At 40.1% G+C, this 25,512-nt stretch overlaps 1 protein-coding gene across 1 annotated transcript in view; it reads right to left on the bottom strand.

Moving 5' to 3' along the window:
* The window catches only part of ITK (IL2 inducible T cell kinase), a 33,996-nt gene extending 12,570 nt beyond the window's left edge, over positions 1-21,426 (bottom strand). The window contains exons 1-8 of the mRNA XM_026118551.2: positions 21,213-21,426; positions 7,809-7,913; positions 4,879-4,960; positions 3,375-3,503; positions 2,650-2,690; positions 1,718-1,869; positions 973-1,038; positions 737-791 (exon numbers count right to left, since the gene is read on the bottom strand). Coding sequence (XP_025974336.1) covers positions 737-791; positions 973-1,038; positions 1,718-1,869; positions 2,650-2,690; positions 3,375-3,503; positions 4,879-4,960; positions 7,809-7,913; positions 21,213-21,350 — 768 coding nt within the window. The 5' untranslated portion in view covers positions 21,351-21,426. The remainder of the gene's footprint in view (positions 1-736; positions 792-972; positions 1,039-1,717; positions 1,870-2,649; positions 2,691-3,374; positions 3,504-4,878; positions 4,961-7,808; positions 7,914-21,212) is intronic.
* Between the last annotated feature and the right edge of the window lie 4,086 nt (positions 21,427-25,512).

Genomic DNA, 25,512 nt, shown 5'->3' with positions numbered 1-25,512 from the left:
GGAAAAATTAGCTCACTAAGCCATGCATGGGCACGTCCCATAGGAGTTGATAGGAAATAAAAGAATTATTAAAACCACTCAAAAGGCCTTTATTTCCATAAAATACTGTTGTTCCAAGAAGAAGCACTTCATTCAGGTCTCCTGTTCTGTTAGTGTAAGAGCTGGTTTAAAAGCTAAGGTTGTGTTCGTGTGGAAGATTTCAACAAAAAGTATATTGTTTTTATTTTCATTACAATTTTCACAGGGAAGCTCTGGCTCTACTGAAAAATTGAAAATACACGCTCACTTGCACATACACACACAACTTAAAAAAAACCCAAACCCATCCTTTTGGCTTTCACCCAAAATATTTCAGCATGAGGCTGGTTAGATTTTCAGCTCCTGCCATTTGCAGGCCTCCCGCAGAGACAGAAGAGATGAACTAAATACACGGTTTCTGTTGACACAGTGTTCTGAAACAGTGTTTTCCATCAGCCGCAGTTTTTGGGTGTGTTTGACTGAAGAACGGTGGCACAACTGGCTGCCCACACGCTGCTTGTGCGGAGGTAAGGAGGGTTTGCTAGCATTTTCATTCCTGCTAGTCCTTTATCTTGCATCATACACTAAGAACAGACGACAGCAGCACAGCAGGAACCCAGAGTTCAACTCTCTCTTACACAAAGCAGCCCTGTCTTTTCCCCATTTGTCATTAATTAATTATTATTGCCCATCTGACCCACACATAACACTGGTTTACCTCATCCCTGAGGAGCATTTCTGCTTTGCTTCTGTTCATGTTCTTATTGTACCACCTGAAAACGTCAAAAGACTCTGAGTCAGCATTTCTAGGCTGTTAAAGTTTCTACTGAAAAGCCTCTGGATTGAGAGTGTTAACAACAACAGAGAATGTAGGGTAGGGAGATTTGAGGCTTCTAGCTTCTGTAACAAATCCAGGGCTTTTAGAGGTTCGAGAAAAGCGTAGGCACAACTTACTCGTATATTTGCAGATTGTCGGGTGATTTTTCCACCAGGTAACTACTTGGCACGTAGCCTTCATGCCTGTTAAAATGCAAGAAGGAGTGAGTGTGCTAGACAGACAAGATTTTCTCTGCATCTGTGGGAGTCAGTTCTGAAAGCTTTTGCCTGCCAGAAGTCTTGCTCTTTACATGATATAAATGCTGGTTATTATGTATTTAGTAGGGTTACTGGGCAAAGGAAACAACTGATTGCACCTCTAAACACCCTTAGATCAGTAGCTGTGTTTGTAAGGGGGTGCAGCACTATATATCCTCCCCAGTCTGGATAAACAGGGATGGATTAAGGAGAACTAATGTACATACTGGGTTCTCCATCACTGCTCATGTTGAAGATCCTACAATTTCTTTTTTGTGGTAGTTGTATGTACCCCCACAGAGAACACATGGATCTGTCCTGTGTTCTGTGAGTTCCAGCGTTCACAATTTTTCCCCCACACATATGACAGTGAGTGTCAGCCTGAACTAAGGACTGTTCTTTTTAAGAGTAGCTTTTGGCCTCCTTTTCTTCAGCTGCCTGGATACAAGCAGCATCAAAGAGAAGAACCCCCCCCCCCCCGCACTCTTTTTTTTAGCTGCCCCCTTTTGTCTCCATATGTCAGAAGATAGTTCACATATATTATACTAGAGTCCAGCATATATTTTAATAGAAGATCAAACTGGATATAGAAAAGTTTTGTAAACTGTCTGTGGAAGAGACTTACCCATTCTTATCTTGAATCAGCCACCAATGTTCCTCAGAGTTATCAATCACATAATATTCCTCATTATATTGTAATGTCAGCTCCTGTGGATTCTGGGCTTCATAGTCATATATGGCCATGACTAAGGCATCCTTTGGGTCTAGCAACAACTTCTGCACAAATTAAGAACAAAGCTGATCATATTCATATTCATAAACACCAACAGCGTAATCTCTAAAAAGATATTACATTACCCTGTTTGATGGCTTCAAAAGCCTCAGCATTAGGAAAGCACCCCAGAGTGCCTAGTGGGGTATGTCAGCAACACATTCTGAACAATAGATTTCATGCACAAATTTCTATTGCACAGAAAATAATTATCCACTCCTTCTCTCAAGCTTAGGGCAGGACTGCCTTTGAACTATTCCTCACAGGTGTTTCCCAAACTTTTGTTAAAAGCCTGTGTCCTAATGCCCTGCTGGCCCTACAGTAAGGCATCCTGCGGTAACAACCACCTTACCTCTCCCTTGTTTTTGTATAAGCCTATGATTTTTTGTCCCTCCACAAATGGGTTTGGAAAACCAATTACTCTGTTGCCCCTCACAGTAGCTTTTGCAGATTTGAATACTATTCTCATATCCACCCCCCCTCCCAAGTTTCCCTTCCTATGAATAGAAAAGAAAAAAAGAAATGAAGCTTCTCACTGTTGAGGAGCCCCACCTCACTTGCTGTAAAAAAGAAAGCTGTCTTTGCAGGACTGAACACCAGTGGGATGCCGCTAATTTATAGCTTATGAAAAAATACAGAAAAGGTAAGAGAAAAACCCAGGGAATGTTATCACACATAGTGTTCCAGGTCAGTGAACCATGGTGAACCTAAATGAGGATATTTTCACCACTGCTACTTAAACACACAGGACACGTGGAAAGCTTAGCATGCTTCACTGCACTCACCCAGTTATCTTCAGGAGTGGGAGGAAGAGGCTTCTTTGAGGCTACAAGGAAAACAAGAAAGTTAAGTTGAAGTAGACCTGGACAAAACCAGGGGACAAACCATCAGGGTAATTTATAAAGGTGATACAAAAATTGGGAGCAATAGCAAGTCTTGGCTCTTTATGTTTTTGGAGTAAGACATGTCAATAGCTGGAACCTACACAGTGACTGTCAGCCACACAACATGGATTTGAAACTGATGTACAGATTACACAAGGAATCACCCAAATACCAGGGAAAAAAGTCTTGGGTAAAGAGTGATTGATTTCTGTATCTGGCAACAACTTATATCTTTTTCAGGAGATGATGTAAAGATTAAGCTTGGCCATTGAAACCACAGTGGAAACACAGTTAGGACAAAATAGGACACACAGGGGTGAACATATATCTTAAGAAAGTTGTTATTTTGATTTATTAATTGACCACAGCTGATCAAATTCTTAGTTTTCCATCTCATTCCGAAGACAGCAGCAAGCATCACACAGAAGAAACTGTTAATCCAAAGTAAAGAGTACCATATACAGTAAAAGACGAGACAGTATAAGGAATGTCCTGAGAAGTCAGCAACACCTATCCTGAGAGAAATGTAACATGATATACTTCGATGTTCTGTATGAGACAGATTTAATCCTTTACTTTTGGTTAGAATAAATATTTCCAATGTCAAGATGCTCAAAATCGCATACCATTTTTGGTGGGGTCATACTCTATACAGCCAGCTGCCATCTTCTCCGTCTGATCACAGCATCTCCACTTGCCATCCATCCAAAAATTTGGATGATACTTTTGGACCAAACTATTATTGTTTCTGGTTTCTGGAAAATGTTAGAGGAAGAAAAGGAGGAGGAAAATGAATTTATTTGCATTGACATCAGTTCCAAAAGAGACATGTAGAACACAATGGAAATAATCTGCAATTTAAAGAAGCTTCTTTTTCTTCTCAAGACAGGCTTTGGTGAATATTTTCAGTCCCCAGTGTTAATGTTCCCCTTTCTCCTGAAAGTAGCGAAGTCATTACCAATGTGGAGGAATAGCTTGCCTGATGCTGATGGAGTTCATACGGCTGTACTGTGGGAGAAGAGAATCCTACCAAAGCAACTAGCTCTTTAAACTGTTAAACACGAAAACCACAGAAGACAGGTCTTATGAAGAGAAAGAAAACCTGGCACGCTATGTACTGATGATTTTCATACAAGACTATAGCTCTACAGTATGTATATATGTGTGACACAAGACACTGCTTTGGCTTGGTTTTCAGAAGGAGCTGTACAAGCTGGCATTCACTGGCACTAAACATTTTTTGCACATGTAAATGCCAGTCTTGAATGTCTATATGAGTGATTAAAGGTCCCAATTTTGAAGTTCAGCCTCTCTCTCTATGCTAATCATTCTCCTAAAATGAAAAAAAAATTCTGCTGACCCATTTCAAGAGACTGTTCAAGTTGTCCAAAGGAGGGGCAGTCTCAAAAAGGAGGTGATAAAGTAGAAACTTGGGACAGGCACACTCCAGAGAGGGACTAACTGGTTATGAAAGTAAGTGCATGAACTTAATCAGGCAAAATGTTTTCAGAATGAACAATACACCAGTTTGTGTTATGAAAAAGGAGAAAGCTATGAAGGGAACCTGGTGCAATTTTCATGTAACCAAACAACACCTTCCTCATGCTGAGTATTATGCTTCACTTTGCAAGCAGTGGTTAGTTATTGAACCTTCACTTCAGAACCATTGTAATGAACCACAGTGTAATTCAAAAGGTGAACAGGAAATGAAAGCTACCCACAAAAGTGTTTCTTAATAATCATGATTCTCTAAGAAGGTTGTCATCTAAACAGAGACTCTATTAATTAGAATTGAAAAAATCTTCTACACAACAAGAATTAATTCATATAAAAATCATTAGCCAAATAAAAACCCTCATCTCTTTCTGAATAAGAAAACCTCAAATTACAGTAACCTATTAAAAATTTGTCCTAAAAAGATGAAAATAGAACATTCCATTGTTCCAATAAGCCCACAAGATTTGCAAATATATTTGATCTCATAACGGCATTCCCAATTATCACTTTACATGCTTAAATATAAGATATTGACTCCTCAACTTGTGCATTTTCTCTGCATTATTAGCTGTTGAGAAAACTAGTCTTGAATAAGTAACTTCATCAATTAGGTGGGCACTGAAGTTTTATTACCTTCCTTCAGAGTGAAGACCCATCTCTGCCGGCTCTCACGATTGGGTGCAAACACGTAGAGTATGTGGTTATCATGGACAATCTGTAGAGAGGAGGAAAGAAGGAAGTGAGCCATTAGGCAATCACTGAAAGAAACAGGCAGCAGCCTCCATATCAACAAATCATGTTCAAAATGATGACGTTGGCCAGTGGAGTATTCTAGGTCTGCCCAGAAGCATCTCATAACCTTGGTGACTTTCGATTATTTAAAACTGAGTGGAAATCCTGATCAAGAAAGAATTCTAAACAAATATTATTTTAGATCAATTTTATGCTGTTAAGAAATGCTAGTGAAATCAATGGAGATGTAGCAATTTTAATCAGCAGAGAATTCAGCCTATTACTTGCTGATTGTGGCTTATTCTTCCAAAGTATCTCTGGGAAAATAGCATCTGTTTCTTAGCCGTTTCTTGTAAGATGCTGTCACTTAAAATTTGAGAGCCAAATTTAGCTTCTCCTGTGTCAGTATGAACCCCAAGCAACTCTTTGGAGACTATGTGGATTGCTAAGGATTTTCTTCAAACTTTTTAATAGCTTTCACTCTAGGATTGTAGAGGAGAAATAGGAGGCTAGAGCAGATGAACAATGAGCAATCAAGATGCTATTTTCATAAAGCTGTCCTTAATGATGAACAAACGTACGAAGACAAACACAGAACATTTGTGAAGTTTCAGACCAGAGAGTAAAATCATCACAAGAACCAAAATGACTCAGAAACTTAATTGGATGACTATGTTCGGGCTTAAAATTCAATGTAATAAATATTCTGTATTTCTCTTCCAATATGTATCTCAATAATTTAATTCCAAATGTGACCAGGTTTCTTTGATGAACAGATGCTTTAAGAAACTTTGACCATTGTCTTTAAACAGTGGTTTCTACAGGAAAGCAGACATTTTTTAAAGTTTCTCTAGTAACGTAGATGGGACAATGATGATTATCGTCTAAAGAACAGGAAATATTTGCTATCTCTTGGCCTGAAGCCCTTGCAGGCATACACAGACAGCCATGTGACTCAACTGCTTTGCTTGCTACAGGGAGATAAATTATAACCTCTCTTACAAAAAATAAAAAAAAAAGGAGGAATAATTCCCACTCATTTAAAGCCACTGCTGTTGGTACTATTATAGCAATATTAATGTTGCTATTACTCTTGTGTTATAATGTTTTGAGAATTCAAGGTGGATTTTGAAATCTGCAGTAAGCAGATCTCCAAAACATGTAGCCACGTGCATGCACGAACGCACAAAATCGCTCACTTCATGCTATTCTGCAAGGGGCTGACTTGCCAGAGGAGCCACACACAGAAAACAAAAACCCATTATTATGTTACTCCCTGTGCTTTGGTGGTTCCACAGAAGATTTACAGCTGATGCAGCTGAGGTACTTTAAACAATAGATAATATCATCTTACAAAACACCACAAAATTGACTCTGGGACAAAATTTAGACAAGCTACAAGCAGGCACAGTTCCCGTGACCTCGCTGGAGCTCTGTCCATCACGGCTGGTCAGTTGTTCCCATCCCATCACCATCAGCTGCTCTCCTAGCTTTATTTTGTTTTTTCCTACAAGCATTATGGCTACATTGAAAAATGCAGACACAGAACAAACAGATCTGAACATTTCTCCCTTCACAAGCTTGTCTTCACTCAAGGAAACTGCATTCCAGTATGAGAAGAGAGTAAAGAGCAGTCAGAATACCCCCATCAAACTTTTCCCCACCTACCCAGCCCTGGTTAAGGCCTTTCCCATAGGGCTGATCATCAAAAGCTGTTTGCGGAGTATGACAGCATCTACTGCTGCTCCTGAAAGACCCATAAACAAGGTTGTAACACCCTGATCGTTTGGTTTCTTAAATGCTAATTATGCACAGACAAAGCAAGCATCTTGTAATATTCCAGAACAATTTTTATGATCCAGGCTAGGGAACAGCCCATGCTGGAGGGAGGTTTTCCTGATGTGGTTTAGTTTAGGAAATTAATTCCTCCCCCTTTTCCTATCTCTGTAAGCTAACATTTTACACAGTTCAGATGAGAGCTTAAGTAGGTCTCATATTGACAGCAGACACTGGGATATATTCACCCACAGAAACTGGTTTTCTATATCAATCTTTAGCTGGGAAAGCATGGTGGATATGCACTTTTACTGTTCAAATGAAGGAGATATTAGAGAAGAATCTGCCAGCTACTTCATGATTTGTCAGAATGACAAATTCTGGTAATACCAAGCCAATCCTCCAAAAGAATTCTGGTTTCATCACAAAAAAACAAAACAAAACAAAACAAAACTTGCTTTATGGCTTTTTCCTTTATATGAAGTTATTTTTGGCTTCTGGCTTTTGATGTGTGCATGGGTCACAGTCATCAGCTTTTCTGTGAAAATCTGAGTCCAGACTTTTAAAGACATCTGTGAACAAAGGTTGCCCTATATTCACTAAAATCCATACGCCATAGTCTTAAGAAAAATACTGTGAACAATGTGATGAAATTCTGATAATCAGCAGCACAGGGAGTAACATCATAAACTGGGAATTTGCATTGCAATAATCTGTTTTCATGGCAATATAAATGTATATTATTTCAGCATGAAATAGGCAAATTGGCCAAACCCCTGTAAAAGATGTGCTTTATCTGAGCATAAGTTATTGGGCTCAGTGATGACTAGCTTATGTGGGACAGCTGAATATTGTGTTAAGCTAACTGTCCTTTCCAATGAGTATAGGAATTTATGGACTGTGTGACAACACTCAGTCTCTGATTCTCCAAATCATTTCAAACCTCAGTTTTGTTCTTCTTCACCTGTTGCAACTCCCTGATGTTGGAGAGAGAATTTTCTTGAACTACAAAATAAAGTGATATCACTACCAGTATAGTGAACAGACAGACTCACCTGGAAAGGATATTTATACTGACAGGGAATAATCATGTCACTTTTCACAATTTCGACACATTTAATCCTGGAAAGTTCAACGTAACCCTTCAATGTTCTTTTTTTCTAAAAGACAGAAAAAGCGCTTAGTTAATGCTGATGGTTCTGTATGAAATAAGTAATTAGATAAGACTGTGACATCCATAAGAGATTTTTCATTAATTTCAGTGGAGCAGAAGCAAATTAACTGATTATATAAGACATTTAAAAGTATAAAGAATCATTCTTATACACCACACATCTATATGGATTGTACATACATTTATGTGCATACATATATTCCACCTCAACACATTGGTTCTTAGAGAATCAGTCAAAACATCTGGTTGAAATTCTTTTTTTTTCCCAACAAAACAAAATACCTTTTAACCAAAAAGAACTATTTTCATGAAACTTTGAGTTTATTAACATTCCTATTTCACACTGAAAAGCTATAAAACAGTAAATATTTTATTTTTAGAAAATATTTGGGTGGTTAGGCTTTCAAAAACTAAGCATTTTATTTAAAGTGCAACATTGTTACTGCATCTATTTTCCAAGAAACAAAACGCTTCTATGGTTTTTGTCTGTCTGGGTTTTTAGCTAAGAAAAATAACAGGAAATTTTGAAATAAATAATTTCTTCAAAAACTTGCCTGCAAAACTATTTTACTGGCAATCTCTGCTGTGTTATTATTCATCCAACACCAGATAGCTAGATAACAATAAAGTCAGTTAGGAGAAATTAAGAAGAGACATCCTAGAAACCCGGCACCGAAATGCCTGCCCTTGGCATACCCTATTGCCTACTGAATCATCGCCCAGCAACTCCTGAGCAAGTTGCACACTGCTTTTCAAAGTGAGATGGATGAAGATGCCAACATGCAGTAGGCTGAAGTGAAGCTCACGCTCATTATCTAGTGCAGTCTTCTGAAGGATTTGCTACAGAGGCACTTGCTCTTCAGAGGCAAACCGGTTTCCTGTTTTGATTCTTTTTCAGGAGGGATTGAACACCGAAACTCTCTCCCAGCTCAGCTTTGTGATAACATGACGGAAGACTGTGATATTTAAGAACTCCTTCACTGCAAAAACACTTCTGTTTTCCAAACATGGGCTATTGTCAATGGGAGAGAGCATGGACTTTGGAGACCATTTTATACCATTCATGGGCCATAGAAAGATTTTGGCCACCTCCTCGCTGTTCCTCTGACCCACAACCCAAACCTACATGTCGCTCATCGTCCTGTCTCCTTCCTGCCTTTCTTGCTGCCCTCGCCCCTGTGGACCTGCAGCTCTGCTCCCCTGGCAGCAGCCATCCACAAGGCACAGGAGCCTTTTCCTCCACCTGCCTCCACCTTCCCACCTCAGCATGGCATCCAGTGCTAGCTCTCGATGCTGCTTTCTTGCTACCTTTCATCAACAAAACTCGCCTAAAACAGGGAAGCAGCTGATGCCAGTGGTCACAGAGGATGAGGTTTGCCACAGCAAAGAGTCAAACATCCTCAAAACAGAGAAGTCTAAAGGCCCCTCAAACCTTATTCTGGCGCAACTGTCTAGGTATGCCTTTGCATATTTGGACTTCAGGAAAGAGAAGGAAATTATCATAGTGTGGGCTCACATTGCCCTGCTGGGCTTTGCTGGCATATGTTATGGCCAGCGGTTCAACTAATGCCTCCGAATTTACTGCTAGGACTGTCCCCTGTAGAAGGCATCTACCTATGTAGCTATATCAGGTGGAGCTGGACTTTTTTATCAAGAAACCCAAGGCCTCAAAGCACCCCTAAATGTAAATACCAATTAACTAGCAAGAATAGTGCCAAACTTTAGGAGGTCTTACTGCACCCCATTTTCCCCATCTATTTTCTTTCAGTCTTGCTTATTCACTTCTTCTTCCAGACCTCACTTCCTTTGTCTCTTCTCCACAACCTTCTCTTTCATCTGTTCTACCCCTGGGACTTCTACCCTTTCCACGAGACTCAAAGCCATTTATTTCCTGTAAAAACCTTCAATTTTGCGGACAGTGAACTCTCCTTCATCTTATTACTTTGAAGTCTCAGGCCTTAACCAGATGCATTCCTCCTCTGAGGCCTTAGAAATCGATGTTGTTCTGGTCGCACAGTCTGCTCTTTTACTTCAGACTATTTTTTGTTGATACATTTCCGGACTCTGCTGAAAGACGGAGTCCAGCTTTTACAAGAAGCTGTATGCAGTTTTCCTACGGCTCTCATCACCTACTGTGCTCCTCTAAATGACCTAATTTTAGCAGCAGAAGCCCCTCATAATCTCATGTTACAGCACAACTTCAGTCTGCATCTCACCGCCAATGCATTCCCTGGCAGATCCTCAGCAGATGGGATGTCGGTGATAGAAGGCAATTACAGTCTTGCAGCAGCACAAACAACTGGAATTACCACTCACAAACCATGCATTACCGAGAAACTGGGCTGGAAACTAAACATATCCCTGCCTCTGTGATGCCTGACTGCACTTTAATCTAACAAAAGCAACTGTGCCATTTGGAAGGGAGCGGAGAGGAAAAGCCTCTTGAAAATGATCTCCCAAAACCTCAGAGACTTGTTCCTAAAAGGGTTAGACAAAACATGCTGACAGCTTTCCATTTTCTGTTTCCAGTCTGTTTAGAGTATAATTAGACAGGAAACATCTTCTTGTCTCTCCCGCAACTGCCTTTGTTTTAGCTGGTTTGTCATAAACACATCAGTGTTCTTACCACGTACTGTGTGTGGAAAGATACCCAAGGCACGCTGCAGTCCCAGGTGGAGATGAAGTATAGCGTGTTGCAGATCAGTACCTCCTGTTTTATTTCTGTTGGTTCATTATATTTGCAAAATGGCAATTCCAGCAATGAGACCTAGCAGCATTGAACAGAGCTGGGCGCATCACAAGCCCAGTGCATTACTGTCTTCAGTATTCCACCTCCTCTCGCCACATCACCCCAGCATCTCCTTCACTGGTTAACTCTTCAGTTTGTGTCTACAGCATAAACAAGCAAGCCATTAGCAGCAGCTACAGGTAACACGAAACTGTGCTGTGAGCTTGCTTCCTGACTGTGGTTCTGTACACTTGGGGTTCACAAACATCGGGATTTTGTAATATATGGGGCTGTGTAGTCTGAGGTAGGCAGGAATTGGTTACATTCTGGCTAACACTTGGCTGTTGCTCTTTTTGATCCCAATTCATCAAATGTGCTATACCAGACCATTGGTGTTGAAGGCCCATATGCACCACAAATCTTGGCAGATGCTTAAAGACTTGGCTAAACCACATTGTATTGTATTACCAAGTGACACAAGAACACAGCGCTGTTACAAAGCTTTGCTGTGCATTCAAAGATGCAAGTATCTCACATGGGTTGGGGTTTTGCTGGGAATGTGAACTTTGGTGACATGTAGAAACATTTCACAGCACCTTTCGACAAGCTTCACAAAGGAATGAATCCACCATGCTGAACTCAAACAGCCCAAAGGGTTAGCTACCAAAGGGTCCTGGCAAAAAAGTGGTCACCGGTGTTGGAAGCAGAGTAAATAAGGGAGGCGAGACACTAAGGTGAGGGATGGCAGTGGTTATCAGAGACTTATCTCAAGGAGTACAGGAGGAGAGAGCACGCAGTGTTTTCTGGCAGGCAGAAAGGTAGTCTGTCATGTTTCATAAAGCTGTCGGGGTTCAAAAGTTTAATAAAAACTTGTACCTTTTGTCTTTTTGGGGTGGAGGTGAGGTGAAAACCAAGCAATTAAGATTCATGAAGACAAAACCCACTGGGGCCAGAGAGCCTCCGGCCATCCATGAGCCTCACGACGCTGCGGACACCCATCACCTGCAGCCTCCCTTCCCGCATTACCCCTGCCCCTCACCTCCCTTTGCAATGTCCACCAGTCCACCCAACCTGGCCAGGCACCTCAGAGCAGAAAGTGTAGAGTCCCCTCTGTGGCACCGCTGCCTCCCTGTCCTGCGTATGGGTGTTTTTCCCCACCCTGCAAGGTTTGTCCATGAGCCCGTGTTTGTCCCCACCTACCCCACAGAGCCCCCAGTTGCAGCCAGACACTTTCCCTCAGTAGGCAGGTAAGGGGAAGGCTAATTTATAGCTGCTGTGGACAGAGGTAGGAAATTCCAATCCTCTGTGAGCTGAACCGCAAAAACATTTCCGTCAGTACAAGCATTTAATGACCTTCTTTTCTGTAGGTTTTCTTTGCAAGAATCCGAGCTGAATTTCATTCACTGTTTTCACTTATCATCTTGACTAGAGGGAAGTATTCTTAATTAACCACCCTGACAGTTAAGTCATTAGGGGTCTTTGCCTCGGCCCTTGGCCTGACCCACTCGTACCTCGTCACCTGCTCCTCTTCCCCCTGTTCCAGCTGGGCTGAGCGTGCAGGCTTAGCAGAGGCCAAAGCTGTTTTGGGTGTTTCTTACTCTGTGGATTGGTAGTGCTGAAACCAAAGCAACTTGATTTTTTTAAACGTTGCACACAGGGCCTCAGGAACAAGCAGAGGGAAAAAAAAGCTCTGACTTCTGCACGCCACTAGAATGAAGCGTATGTAAGTGTGAAGAGAGGCTTGCATGCACATGAAAGTATTTTAAAGTGGCAATGAGAGACTACTGTGCTAGCGATAGCAGCAGGCAGCAGTGCCTCCAACATCTCCTGTGGACACTGGTCTTAGATGACTAACTTACCCCTCTGCAGAGGGCTCATACTTGCAGAGTGAATGCTGTCTAGGCCCCCATGCACAATGCTTACTAGTGAGAAGGTAGCTGCACACAGAAATGATAAATTAGCAATACCAATAATACGACTTAACTATATCATACTACAAGTCACTTGCAGCTTTATCCCACCGGTTTCTAAACTGTGGTATATGTGCACCCTGGTGTAATGGAAGAGTCAAGATGGGCTCAGAGGAGGGCATGAGCTCGTTTCAGGGAGCAGAGGAAATATAACTGCCCAGGGCAGTGCTTGAAGGAAGGCAGGATTTCATATGTGCCTTTGTAGTATTTTTTTCATGAAAACCAATTCCCCTTCCAAAAGTTGGAAATACAGTTTCCATCTGTGTTGCTTTTCTCTGGCTTTCAGTCAGTTGAATTTTCACATATAAAAGTCAATTTACCGAATACTAGTGCTGCAAATTCAACCTGCAGTCTCCACATTTTTCTCTGCTTCATGCATGTTATCACCTGTCATAGGGACTGTGGAGCCTACTTTGTGTCTTCAGCTATGTCTGTGCAACCCTGATGCTTCGAAGAACAAAACCAGCTTCATTGCTGATACACAGAGAGCAACAGGACAGAAAAGAGCAGAAAACCTCTTCACTCAGCTGATTAAGGCTAAGAGTGAATAGAAGAACGAGACACAGTTCCTGTGTTACCAGAGCCCACAGCTGTGACCAAATGTGCACAGAGGGTGGATGCCTTAAGAAGGGGAAATTTTTACATTGTTGCTATTAAGAGCACAATAACCAAACTTTAAATATTCTCCCAGCTATGCACAGGAAAGCTACATGCTCACAGCTGTGAAACAGCCTGTGTTGTTCCTAGCTCAGCACACATTCTCAAGGTAGGCAGAAAGAAATACGCTTAGGCTGAAATAAAATGAAAAAAACCCACACTGTAAAAGTGCCTGTCATCAGAATAATTTGGGTTGACTTCAAAATGATTGACAAAATTATATAAAGTTGAGGTATCTTTCTCTCATACAGCTGTCTCTGAACTCAAAAAGAAAAAATAGTCTGTTTATATGATGACATCCTTCAAGATATTTCCTCCCGGCCTCTAGAAAAACTCTGGAGCCTATTTTTGCAGTTTTCCTCTGAACAACAGATACCGACTGCTCCTGGAGACAGGCCACTTGGTTCATGGACCTTTGGTGTGATGTAAGCCAGCTATTTTTATATTCCTGGGTGCTTAAATTAAGTTCTAGGATTAATACAGGAACATTATATAGAGGATGTATCACTTGTTCTTATGTCTCTGCTTGTAACTAAGCTGTACTTCGGCACCCCTTGGGCACTGCCGTGGCTGACTACAGGACTGGCCACCTATAATTTCTTTTTGCTGTGTTGTTCTTCCAGGAATGTGCTAAAATTTCCTTGATCGCACCCTCAACTTGGAGTGCAGAGCATGGGAAGAGGCAAACATTGCCCAGTGACCTAAGGAAAGAAGCTGAAGTCCAGCAGGCTCCAATGCAGAATGTAAATGTTTCATCAGCCTGTGAGATGTTAAGGTGCTGCTTAATAATTGTGCTGCATGCTGTCAGGACACGTTGTTGGTGTGCTATCAGGTAGACACCACGCAATTTCACTCCCAACAACTAATTTCAGTATCAAATCTTGTTTACTGAAGCTGATAATGTTTCTAGACAAAGCCTGTTGCACGCAAACAATCTCAGTTTTTTATGAATTTACTCAGTTAAATTCTCAGTTTCCCAGGGTAACATCTCCGGCAGAGGAATTACTCCTACCGTCCCTTATAAAGCCCTATGAGCCAGATCCTTAGCTGATGAAAACGTGTGTTGCATTTCCATCAAAATCATATAAAACCACAGAAATTTAACAATTCTTTAAAAAGGCCAGAAAAGTCAATGGTGGTACACTGAAGATCTGGATCTCAGACTTTATACACCTAGCTAAGAGTTGGCTGGTTCACTATTCACTCTTCCAGGCTTGCTCAGATGCCTTGTTTTCAGAACTGTATGAGCCTAAAACAGAAGAAATGCTGGGTAAAATTGAAACCATAACCTTCTTGCAAGGTTTCTATGGTACAAAGTGTACATTTTCATGTGTTGTGTGTATTTAACTTTTAAAGTTAAAGATCTTTACTTAAAGATCTCTTTAAGTAAAGACATCCCATGAAAAAGCACACCTGGACGTTTTCCTCTTGGCCCATCACAGGGCCCCACATGTCTGCAGTACCCCAATATTTCCACTGAACTCCTATTTTAAGTTCTGACAAAGCCACTCCCAATGTTCATATTGTCTTAAGTCCCATCTGAGAGCAAAAATGATTATCATAGGATGCACTCCTACCAACATAGCGGTTTGACAAGAAAATCAATGTCACCATCAGTGAAAGAGAAAAAAATTGATTCTTGGCTTCCAAATGGGCTTTCTGATACAAAATAGTCTTTTATGTTACAGAAAAGTATATGGAACAACTAGTGAATATTTTATTAGTTTCTTCAAAGACTATTCTTGACTCTAGCAAAGACAGAGGGAAGGAGTGGGCAGTAATGAATGGGGATTCAATGAAGGGAAGCTAAATTAAATCTATTAAGTGCCACCACTTTCTCATTAAAAAGTGTAAGCTTCAGATACAAAAAAAATCAGTCAGAAAGGGTGAAAGAATATAAAGCAATAGGCATGCATTATAACAATATCGGTTACAATATTGATTACAATATAAAACAAAAGTGGGCACTGGAAGCAAAAATAGCCACAGTAAAGAGGGCTAATAAAGGTAACTATTAGGAAATCTCATATTTATGTAGTATATTCATATCAATAAAAATTCTTTCCCTCTTAAAGAAACAAAAGAAAATATGGGTGCAACATTTTTGCAACATTCTTAGTGTTCTCTAATAGAAGAATAATTTGAAGAAGATAGAAGTATCTGCAATTTGCTGGGAAGAAATCACTCACAATTTCAAATTTCTTGAAAGATTAAAGACTAATAAATTCCTAGGCACAGACCTAGCAGGATCAGAAGTGGGTATGTACAAAGACTGCAACAGGAAAAGGATTATAATCAAAATTTTGAAAGATAAAATGCGGGATTCCAGCAAATGTGAGCTACTTTTAATACTAGACTCTGTTGTGCACTAGTAGAGTTAGAAAGGCTATAGACAGCAGGCATAGAACTAGCTGCATTTTGCTTAAAGCGATCTTGTGTAGACAGCATCACCATCCTGAATCCTGCCGCAGAAGAAAGTGGTGAAAGAGAACTGCAAGAGACTGGCACCTTAACTATCCAAAAAGCATTTGATAAGATGAACTGGAACAGGCTGCCCAAAGATGTGGAATCTCTGTCCTTGGTTTTCAAGATGTGGCTAGTTAAAGCCATGGCTGACTTGTTCTAGTGCTGGCAATAGTCCCGCTCCGAGTGCTGATCTGCGGTTGGCGACAGTTCAGCTCCGAGTGTAAGATCAGACAAGATGAATTTGAGATGTGCCCTCCAGCCAATATTCCTATGATTCTGTGGTTTCACGACAGAATTGAAAAAGGCTCATTGTCGCTACTAATATGAGCTTAATCTTCCTTCAACTCCAGTAAAATAATTCAGATCATTAAAAAATTCATGTTAAATTCACAGAGGTATAATAAGGGATTTATTTGATATTAGATGTAGGTTTGTACCTTGTCCTCATCTTATTCAAGGTTGTATTGATTTATGTAAAAAATCACTGAAACGGGTGTGATGTACATAGATGCCAAGCCTGACTTCTTTGTGGATATGTGTATTATTAATGAATTAGTTAAAGATGTGTATCAGAAGACAGATGGTATTTCAAATTCTAGCAAGCAAATAGGACTTGTTAATAAATAAATGAGAAGTTATGAAGAATGATGTTCAGGTATATATTTATTTGGAAGGTAGTCTTTTAAAACATTATTAAATTCACTTTGTATGAGGCTGATGGTTTCATGACTGTTATGGTATCAGAAATACACAAAGCACATATTAAATTAAACAATCAAGAAACAATATGGACAGCCACTGTAACTAAGAACACCAAAATGGAGATCTTCAGAAGCAAAGTCCACATTAGAGTCTTGGGAAAAATAAGGTCTTTCCAAGGCAAGATAGACAAGTCAAATTTTGTGTAGAATAATCAAGGTAAAATGGACTGCTATAATAAGGAACAAAGAATAGATTTTGTTACAATAGGTAGCTGGACTATTGCAAGTAACATAGACAATGCAACAGAAGTAGCTGAAGCATTTTTTTGGATGCTGATAACAGGCTTTTCAGCCAAATTTATTCCTTTTGTCTCCTGGAACAAGAGACTGAAAGCAAATTTCGAAACACACTGCAATGCCATCTTTATATCTGAATGTCAAAGATCTGAGTGAAGGAGCCCAGGACAAGGCTGACTTACACTACTTGACCTCTTCAGTATCTGACCAGTGTAGGAAGAATAGTACTGATGTAAATGAAGAGGAAACTCAGTCCTTTTTTCTGTGCTCCTTTCATTGCTTTCTTTGAGAACTGGACTAGTAACAGCCCATGAGTTCATGAAGCTTAAAAATACGTAGGTGCCTGAACTTCCCAGGTGTTAGGTGTAACATCCCAGTCCTTAAATACTTCTTCTTAGAATGCCCCTATAGGGCAAGGCATTACAAAGATGCCTATTTCTGAAGGGACAACCTGTGGCATAGGGACATGGAGTACCTCTCGTGGTTGGTACAGACAGATCCAAGTGCTCGCTGTAGTTTGGAGCAGCCCCACAACGAGCAGCTCCGATCCAGAAACTGCATAGCTGCATCAGTGTGGCACCATCCTGGAGGACAGCGGCCCAGTTACTGAAGTGTGGCATCAGCCTCAGACATCTGTGCTACTTCCAGATGAGAGCCAGCTTGAGTTCCAAGCAAAGAGGCTCATTTCTGTCTGTCCTCATCCAGGTAGACGTGGCCTGTATGACACGTCAAAGACCATGCATGAACCTCTACTTAGAATCTGACCTGCAAATTAACTCTTTTCACTCTCCTGTCTGCTAGTTTGGAGGATTTACCATAGATCATAAGCCATTAGGCCAACAGGAGCTAGGTAACTCATCAGTTCAGGCATTATTGCTAAGGCCAGGTAAGTACATTTGAAAGTCTGTTCCAGAGATCCCTGCAAAAGGGATTCACTTATCTGCTTCTTTTGCAGTAATGCAAATATAGTGGGACCCTGGGAGTATCACAGAAGTGTCTGCATTATAGGTTATTCTGATGAGGATCAAACTCATTGAAATAATTCAAAAGATTACTCCCATGTACTTATTTACTCTTACGCACAGTAGGTATAAAATTAGACCCTAGAAACCAAGAATTTCTGCACATGGAGGTGATTTGCATGTTATTATAAAGGCACTTCTGATGTATTTTAGTAGAGACGGGAGCTGAATACATGTGCTTTATGCTAAGACAGCCCTGCATTGTGCACTGTGTAATGAATTCCAGAAAACACAGCTTCTTTTTGTTGTCAGTTTTTTGGGACTCATTCTCCTAATGAGATATGTAAATACCTTTCATTAGCATTAATGGCCATTGTGTGCTTGGCCCTTGACGTGAATAGAGCTTTCTCTCTAGCTATGTGCTGTTACAACAGAAAAATGACATTACAGCTACTGCAAAAAATTCCCTTTATGATGCCAGTTGTCCTGTTAGCTTTTGATATTATTTACAGAATTATCCTGTATTTTACTTTGGCCTCTTTATTTTCTTGCTGTGGACTGCTACAATCAAACTCTTAAAGATCTTTTTATACCCATCATGTCAAAATACAGAGAAAGGGACTGGATGCCACACCCTGTTGATCACTGTGGTCTCAATACAGGCAAAACATGTAAGCCTGTGCTTAACACATGAGCATGTGCTTTACTTTAAGCCACCCCATTGAAATCTATGGGACTTTGCAAATTGTTAAGCAGTTAGCTAATTCTTCTATCTGAATTTATGTATAGGCTACTGTTGCTGACTGAACAGGGACCAGAGAGGGGCATACTGTGTAATACTGAACTCCAAGTACAGTAAGCAACTAGACATGTTGGTAAGGATTTCTTAAAGAAGCTCTCTAAAATCTCTTATAGCAAACATCCACAGAGATTTTCCTGGAAACACACATACTTCAAAAGCCCAGCACTTGCTGGCCCCCTCTATACGGTGCAGCGAGCATGCCTGTGGATAGTCCCCGTCACTGACGCCAGCGAGCATAGTTGCCCATGCTGCTTGGCCCCTCTCACCTCCAGAGTGGGGTGGCCACATGCAGACTGCCTACTGGCAATGGCCCATGGCCTACGATAATGCCTGCTGTCCCCACAAAGTGTCTGAGCAGAGCCAAAACTGTGCCAGGGCCTGTGCTGGAAGAGTCCTGGTACACATCACTAATTCCCACGCCTGCAAATGCGCCTTGGTCCTGCTTCGTTCACTAGGATGGACATAGGCAGTGTGTCAGGCAAATACAACCATTTTCCCGTCCCTGGCCCCAAGGCTGTGAACATGGCCATTCGGGATTCACTCAGTTCTTAGCACGAGACACAATGGCGATTACATGGCCTGCCTTAAGCTTTCCTCTCCAGAACAGAGATGATCTGACTGCGTGGAGGCCTGACCAGGATTTTGTGGGGAATATACTGAAGAGGCGGAAGATTGGTTCCGGGAGTATTTAACAGGACAAATAGTCTTTTCCCCATTTGGTACTAAGTTCTTCTATTAATGTAATGACCTGATTTTGATAGTTTGTATCAGCACAAAAGCAATGTTTCATGGAAAATCGGCCCTGTAATTATAGATATACCCACAGTCACTCAAATGTTTGTGTGTGCCTAAAGTTACATACATATGTATGTAACTATACATATATGTGTCTATACATATGTAAAACGTGTAAGTTTATAACAGATAAAATAGGAGATAGAGTAGATAGTGTACCAAATCCTCATCTGGTCCAACTTTGCATAGATCTATTCTGATGCCTCTGGACTTACAGCATTTTAAATCACCTAAAGATTTGGTCCTCTATAGTCTGATTTAGGAGATCAAAGTTTCAGAAGTTCCTAACCTATACATATATATACATCTATGTATAAAGATATTTGCCAGCTGTCATTCACCATGAATTTAGATTTTGAATGTGTAGTGTAACAACGTGCCTTTGAAAGCTTTTTAAACATTTATGTCGGGCACTCTGAAGATGTCCCACAATGCCCTGACTGACATTTAGGAAGGCAAGGGGACAAAATTTCCAAAGACGCTCAAGTAACATACGAAATCTATGCCCCACTGAAAGTCACTGAGTCAGATTTTCCCAACTACTTAAGTGTCTAAAGATGCAGACAGACACCTATGCAATTCTGCAAAAGTACTTAGGTGCCTAAGATAAATGCTGAATTCCTCTCAAATCTATCAAGATTCAAAAAGTACCAAAAAACCCCAGGTATTAAGATTGTTCTAAATACTTACAGCTGAATTGCTTAGATGTTCTTGAAAATTTTACCCAGAATAATCAAGTGGAATAGTCAGAATACAAAATCTTAAAATAATAACATCTGAAACATAGTCTGGATAGCAGTCACAGAGAGTCTGAAACCAAATACAGACAACATAGGCAACCATAAATGTTTCCTATTTAAATATGGAGATATAGAAAAGGACCATCTATAAAACAAAAGCAAGTACAACATTTGTTGAACATATTCGAGAGAGGTAACTTGCAAGTAATAATGACTATTAACCTTAAGGCAGATATCCAACCTCAGCTGGGCAACGATACGATACAAGGGCACATCATAGTTTGCTTTCCTTGTTGGTTTCAGTTTTAAAATAATTTTCTACATCTGTGATCAACATCTGATCATCTCAAGTCGCCAAAGCAGAGAGCAAGGCAACGTGGTCCCCAATACTGGTTTATGTACGGTAACATCACCTAAACATAATGGATTAACGGCATGTTCAGTGATTGTTGGAAAACAAACAATATGATTTACAACTGTCTAATGAGGCCTAGAAAACATCCAGCTAAACACAGGAAGAGAGGAATAATTCTTTCTTCACTAGAATACTTAGCACAATAGGGTGTGTAGATTGACTTCTGATTATCTTCATATTTAGCAAATCAGAGAAATGAAAGCTGGGGGAAACAAGGACTAGTCTGAGCATGTATCTCATCATCACATTCCTCTTTAAGCTAAATCGTAAGACTAGACCTGTTAAGCATGGCAGTTGAATCTATTTAAAAATGTAAGCCCTACCAGCCCCCAGTTTGTTGCCCTAAAGAAAAGGATGAGGAAGAAAGATCCGTGGCTGATTTTTTTCCCAGATGTAATTAGGGTACATAGCACAGACCACTTGTGATCGCTGCAGCACACTGCTACAGGTCACTCCTGTACCACTGCGAACAGCCAGGTGCAGACCACTCAGCTGTTACATATATTGGTTGTGACAGCCTGTTGTAAATTCCTACAACAAAACCAGATCCTTTCTATGAAGTGGCTAGGTAGTCTTATTCCCCCATTCACACCAGATGTCCATTGACCAGTAGTTTTGAATGACCAGTTTGACCACTTTGTGATTTTCAGCGAATGGTGCTGTAATAAGGACCAGAAAAATTAATAACGCTTAACAGAGAGTTCATCCTTCCCTCCATTACTGTATTATGAGAGAGAAAATGGCTGACATACCCCATGGCGATGTTCATAGTAAGCCAGCTTGGATTGGGTTAAGACAAAGAAGCGCACTTTGAAGTTGGAGGGAGATGTCCTTCTCTTCTGCTGGGATTTTTTGATGAGCTGTTCCTCCAGGAGCACACAGTTATTCATTGCTGAGCCAGGAATGGTCCTCTCCCAGGACACGGGATGCCTGCCCTACGCACTGAGCACCCGTCCAAGACAGAGAAACAAGAAGGAAGGCAGTTAATTTTTTTAACAAAAAAGGTGTTCATAAGGCAGCGTAGGTGCTTTGAGCTTTATCTTCCCATCTACAGCAAAGCTTCCTTTCTGTCAAACCATAACCACATCCTCTCTGAAGTCATAAACCGAACAGCACATGCTGAAATATACTCTAAGGTAAATGTTGTGGAAAAAATAACACTTCAGGGAGATTCAACAGATGTGAGTCAATGACCAAGGATTAATAAAGAGGTGTGGCATGATTAAGCATCTGCCTCCTACTTGTCCATCTAGTAAATACAGTTATAAATGCACACACTGAACTTGAATGTACAGGACAAGTGTCTTTCCTGTCCTCTTAGAAGTAGGTCACGCATCCATATTTCTTTTTAAAACAAAGAAGTATTTTGAGTCTCTTACGTAACATGAAAGTTCGTAATGTGTAGGTGAAGGCAAAAAGCAGTTCGAGGCAATTAAACCTATTACCTATATAAAAAATCATATCCATTATATATTTTATAAGGAAGGATAAATATTTGCAGTTGTTAGATATTTATACTGGTAACAAATAGTTATAATAACTGCTAACTAATTAGTTATCATCAGTTACTGTTTACGGGTTGCTGACTGCTTCAGAGGCACTCCAATTAGTCCAGGTCTGAATGTTCCAGGAAACACAGGCACAACAGCAGCTTAAACTTAGAATTTTAAAAAGTGAATATGCAACTCATGCACTCAGTAAAAAAATATATATATCTATTTTGTTTTAAAACAAATGCAATTCATTTTCCTCTGTTCTTGCATTTTTAATATTTTGTGTATTATTTTATCAGTGATGTGTAACCATATTGTTGGCACTATTGGGGATTGGAGACATGAAGTCTGGTACAATGTGTCAGATGCAAGATAAGTATTATCATTAACCAGGTATTTCTGAAAATTATTTGACTCTAAATCATTTACCAGTGCTAACTTTCTACAAGATCCTGTTTGGCTACACAGTTTAACACAACATTAGGATATAAGGAGATAGCTCCTTCTTTCTGATGTATTTTTAAAGCTGTTTTCAAATTCCAAAGAAGATACTTCATTGTTTTAAATTCAGTTCTTGAGGGAAAAAAAATTCTAAATAAATATAAGATTTGCAAACTCTGTTTAAATGAGGACTTAGATTTTATAGGGCAGTTCTTGGGTACAGACTTGGGATTAGTATTTCTCAGTAGAATATATGGGTTTTCCCACTCAAAGAACCAGGTAAGCATATCCCTTCCTTGCTATTTTATGTTATATTGAGCATTTGCTTATGCAGGATGTTCCACAGATTCTCAAAAGTTCCTTATAAGTCTTGTTCAATGCCATTGAGAACCTATGTTTCCCATAAGAATACAATTTAAAGTTAGCGTTTTCCATGCAGATCGGAAAGAGAACTTGCTAAAGCAATCCAGGACCATAGAACAGGGAGAAAGAGAAGCTGTTGTGCAGTTGATGCCTGTATTTATCTCTCTGTGGTGGTCTTGCAGAAGAAGAGATGCAGCGTATATTGAAACGTTACGTGCGAGACCAGAGAAGCTACGTTTCATTTCTTGGTAGAGTGACTGAGTTCCAAGGAACCCTTGTGGTTGAACAAGAAAGATGACGCAAGTCTGCGATCCCCTGAAAAATCATCACTGCTGTCAAGGGGGATTTCATAGCTATTTGAAGACTAGGATCAATTCTTGGGCCAGAGTGCCAAAATCTTCTACAAAACATACATGCTTATGCAATGCACATGTATGGCAAATTCAGCATCTGCTGTGAGTGTTGTAAAGCTGCACTCTTTGTAAAAAACAACTATTCAGATTCTTCTAGAACTTGCTTAGGTCTACTTTTGCGTGCACATATTTTTTCTCATGCTGGAGAATTTACTGTTTTAACTTATGTTCAGAGATTCCCTTCCTGTAACTATGAAAAATGAAAACACATAGCCTGAAACACAGGCTATAAATTGCCCACATAAACTCCATGGGACTTCATTGTCTAGCAGTCGGGAATCCAAAAAAAAAAGATAATAGATTTCACTTGTAACCAGCTTCATCATTTCTAATGCTAATGCATTTTTAGCTTTGAACCCTTATTTAGGACTATGTTATTCTTTCTCTTCTGTTTTTTGCATTGACTGTTGTGTACTAAGGACTTTCTGAAAAGTCTTAGTAGCTTATGCCAAGAAGGTTTGAGGTCTGTTGGCAGAGATTTTCATGTTGTCTTCTCGGAAAATTGAATATAAAGAGAAGTTCAAGGGTGTGACATTGCACCTCTGCAGAAAAAGCAAGGCCTACAGGACAACGAAGAGGTGAGAAACCAATATGCAGGCCTTAGAGGGGAACGAGGCTTCTGGAAACAAGAGGATGTGGGGGGAGAAGAGAGATTCAGCAAGGGTGGTATGTAGAGGGGGTGAGCTAAGTAATTCTTTGAAAGTAGTGAGAGGCAGCTTGATTTCTTCATGTGATAAGAGATAAGGAGTTAGTGGAAGGATATGAAGAGGGGGGCGATTTGATCAAATGTTCAGACGTGGGGCCTGACAAGTACACTTTGAATGGTGCAAACATGTTATGAAGGGATGCATTGTAGGAGGTCTGAGAGGAAGACATTGCAAGAGTCAAGGCAAGATAGAATCAAGGACCAAACAAGTGATTCAGCTCTGGGCGTGGAAGAACTGGACAGGCTGAGCTGCTGCCAAAGAAATGTCACAGATTTGATATATACACACATGTAGGGAGAAAGGCATAAAGTTGAAAGAAAATAATCACAAATTTTGGCCTCAAGAAATAGAGAAGCTGATAGTTATGTCACAACTAGCAGGATTTAGAAAGTGAGATTAGCTATTAGTTTTCCATGGTGAATTCAAGCTGATGATGGTCCAGCTAAGACATAACTGATAACTCTTGACATGTTGAATTGAGGAGAAAGGTAGGGACTCGTGTATTTTTGCATCCACTCTTGCCACAGATCTACCTATTCATGTTACTTTTCCATTTTAATCCCAATAAATATGTACACTAAGCATTCAAATATTTGAATACAGCAAGCCAAGAACAGAGGGTGAATACTTTGTAAGTCTAATAATTATAAGGCCATGTTGACAGGCATATAAAGAAAAAAATGCTCCAAGAATTGTACTTATATATAATTATACATTTATGATAGAGTAACCTGCTTATGTATATTTGAATGGAATTTTATTTCAAAGATCATGGTGCATTCTTAATTTTGTAATAAAATTCTTTATTGCTTTCTAGACATGAATTGTAGACATAAATCATATGTCATAATCCCTTGGGGTGACTAACAGGTAATAATCCTTTTAAACAGTAGAACCATAGTTTAAGGGCTTCAGGACCCTTCTACAGTGGAGTAGGATATATAGAAATAGCCAACTTATCTGTGACCAAGTTGACTCCAGATCTGGAAGCGGTATAGCCAAGTCCGTACATCTCTACATACAAACTATACAGCCTTCCTGAAAGGCTGCTGACATAACTCCTTAGGTTAGCTGGAACATCCTACTAACACAGTTACCCCACTTCTGAAATGTGAGCTTGTATGTCAGCGCAGTCATGCACTGAATGTATGAGCACACTCTTTTTGTTCAGGGCTGTTTGCACCACACTGTATGGCATGGTACAGAAATTCTGTAAACTTCATAGAAAGGAAGTAAATACAATTGTCCTCAGTGTCTTAATCCCTCTGTAAGTCCAGCCCTTACAATGACAAGATAAGCTTGATGGATTTTTTGGTGTCCTACAACTTCTCTGCTTAAGTGCTTTTATAAAGCCTGCTAAGCATGTATCCTTTGACCCATTTCCATCCATATGCAATAGCGAATTAAAACATTTGAAACAGAAGAGTATAATTTTTCAGGTTTACCTTTGAGCTGCTGTGCGCACTAAATGCTCCTCTCTGCTTGCCAAGTCGAGGTCATAGATCAAGTTATTCTTATCATCTGTGGCCTCACTGGCTCTTTTTTTTTCTTAATCACCTTTGTTCATCCCTTGCTACCTCCCGCAAACTGCTCCATTTCTGCTCTGAAAAGTGTTGTTTTAGGGATTGGATTTTT

Source organism: Dromaius novaehollandiae, chromosome 15 (assembly GCF_036370855.1).
Source record: "Dromaius novaehollandiae isolate bDroNov1 chromosome 15, bDroNov1.hap1, whole genome shotgun sequence".
In the NCBI taxonomy this organism is placed as follows: Eukaryota; Metazoa; Chordata; class Aves; order Casuariiformes; family Dromaiidae; genus Dromaius; species Dromaius novaehollandiae.
This window is presented reverse-complemented; position numbering and strand designations above follow the sequence as displayed.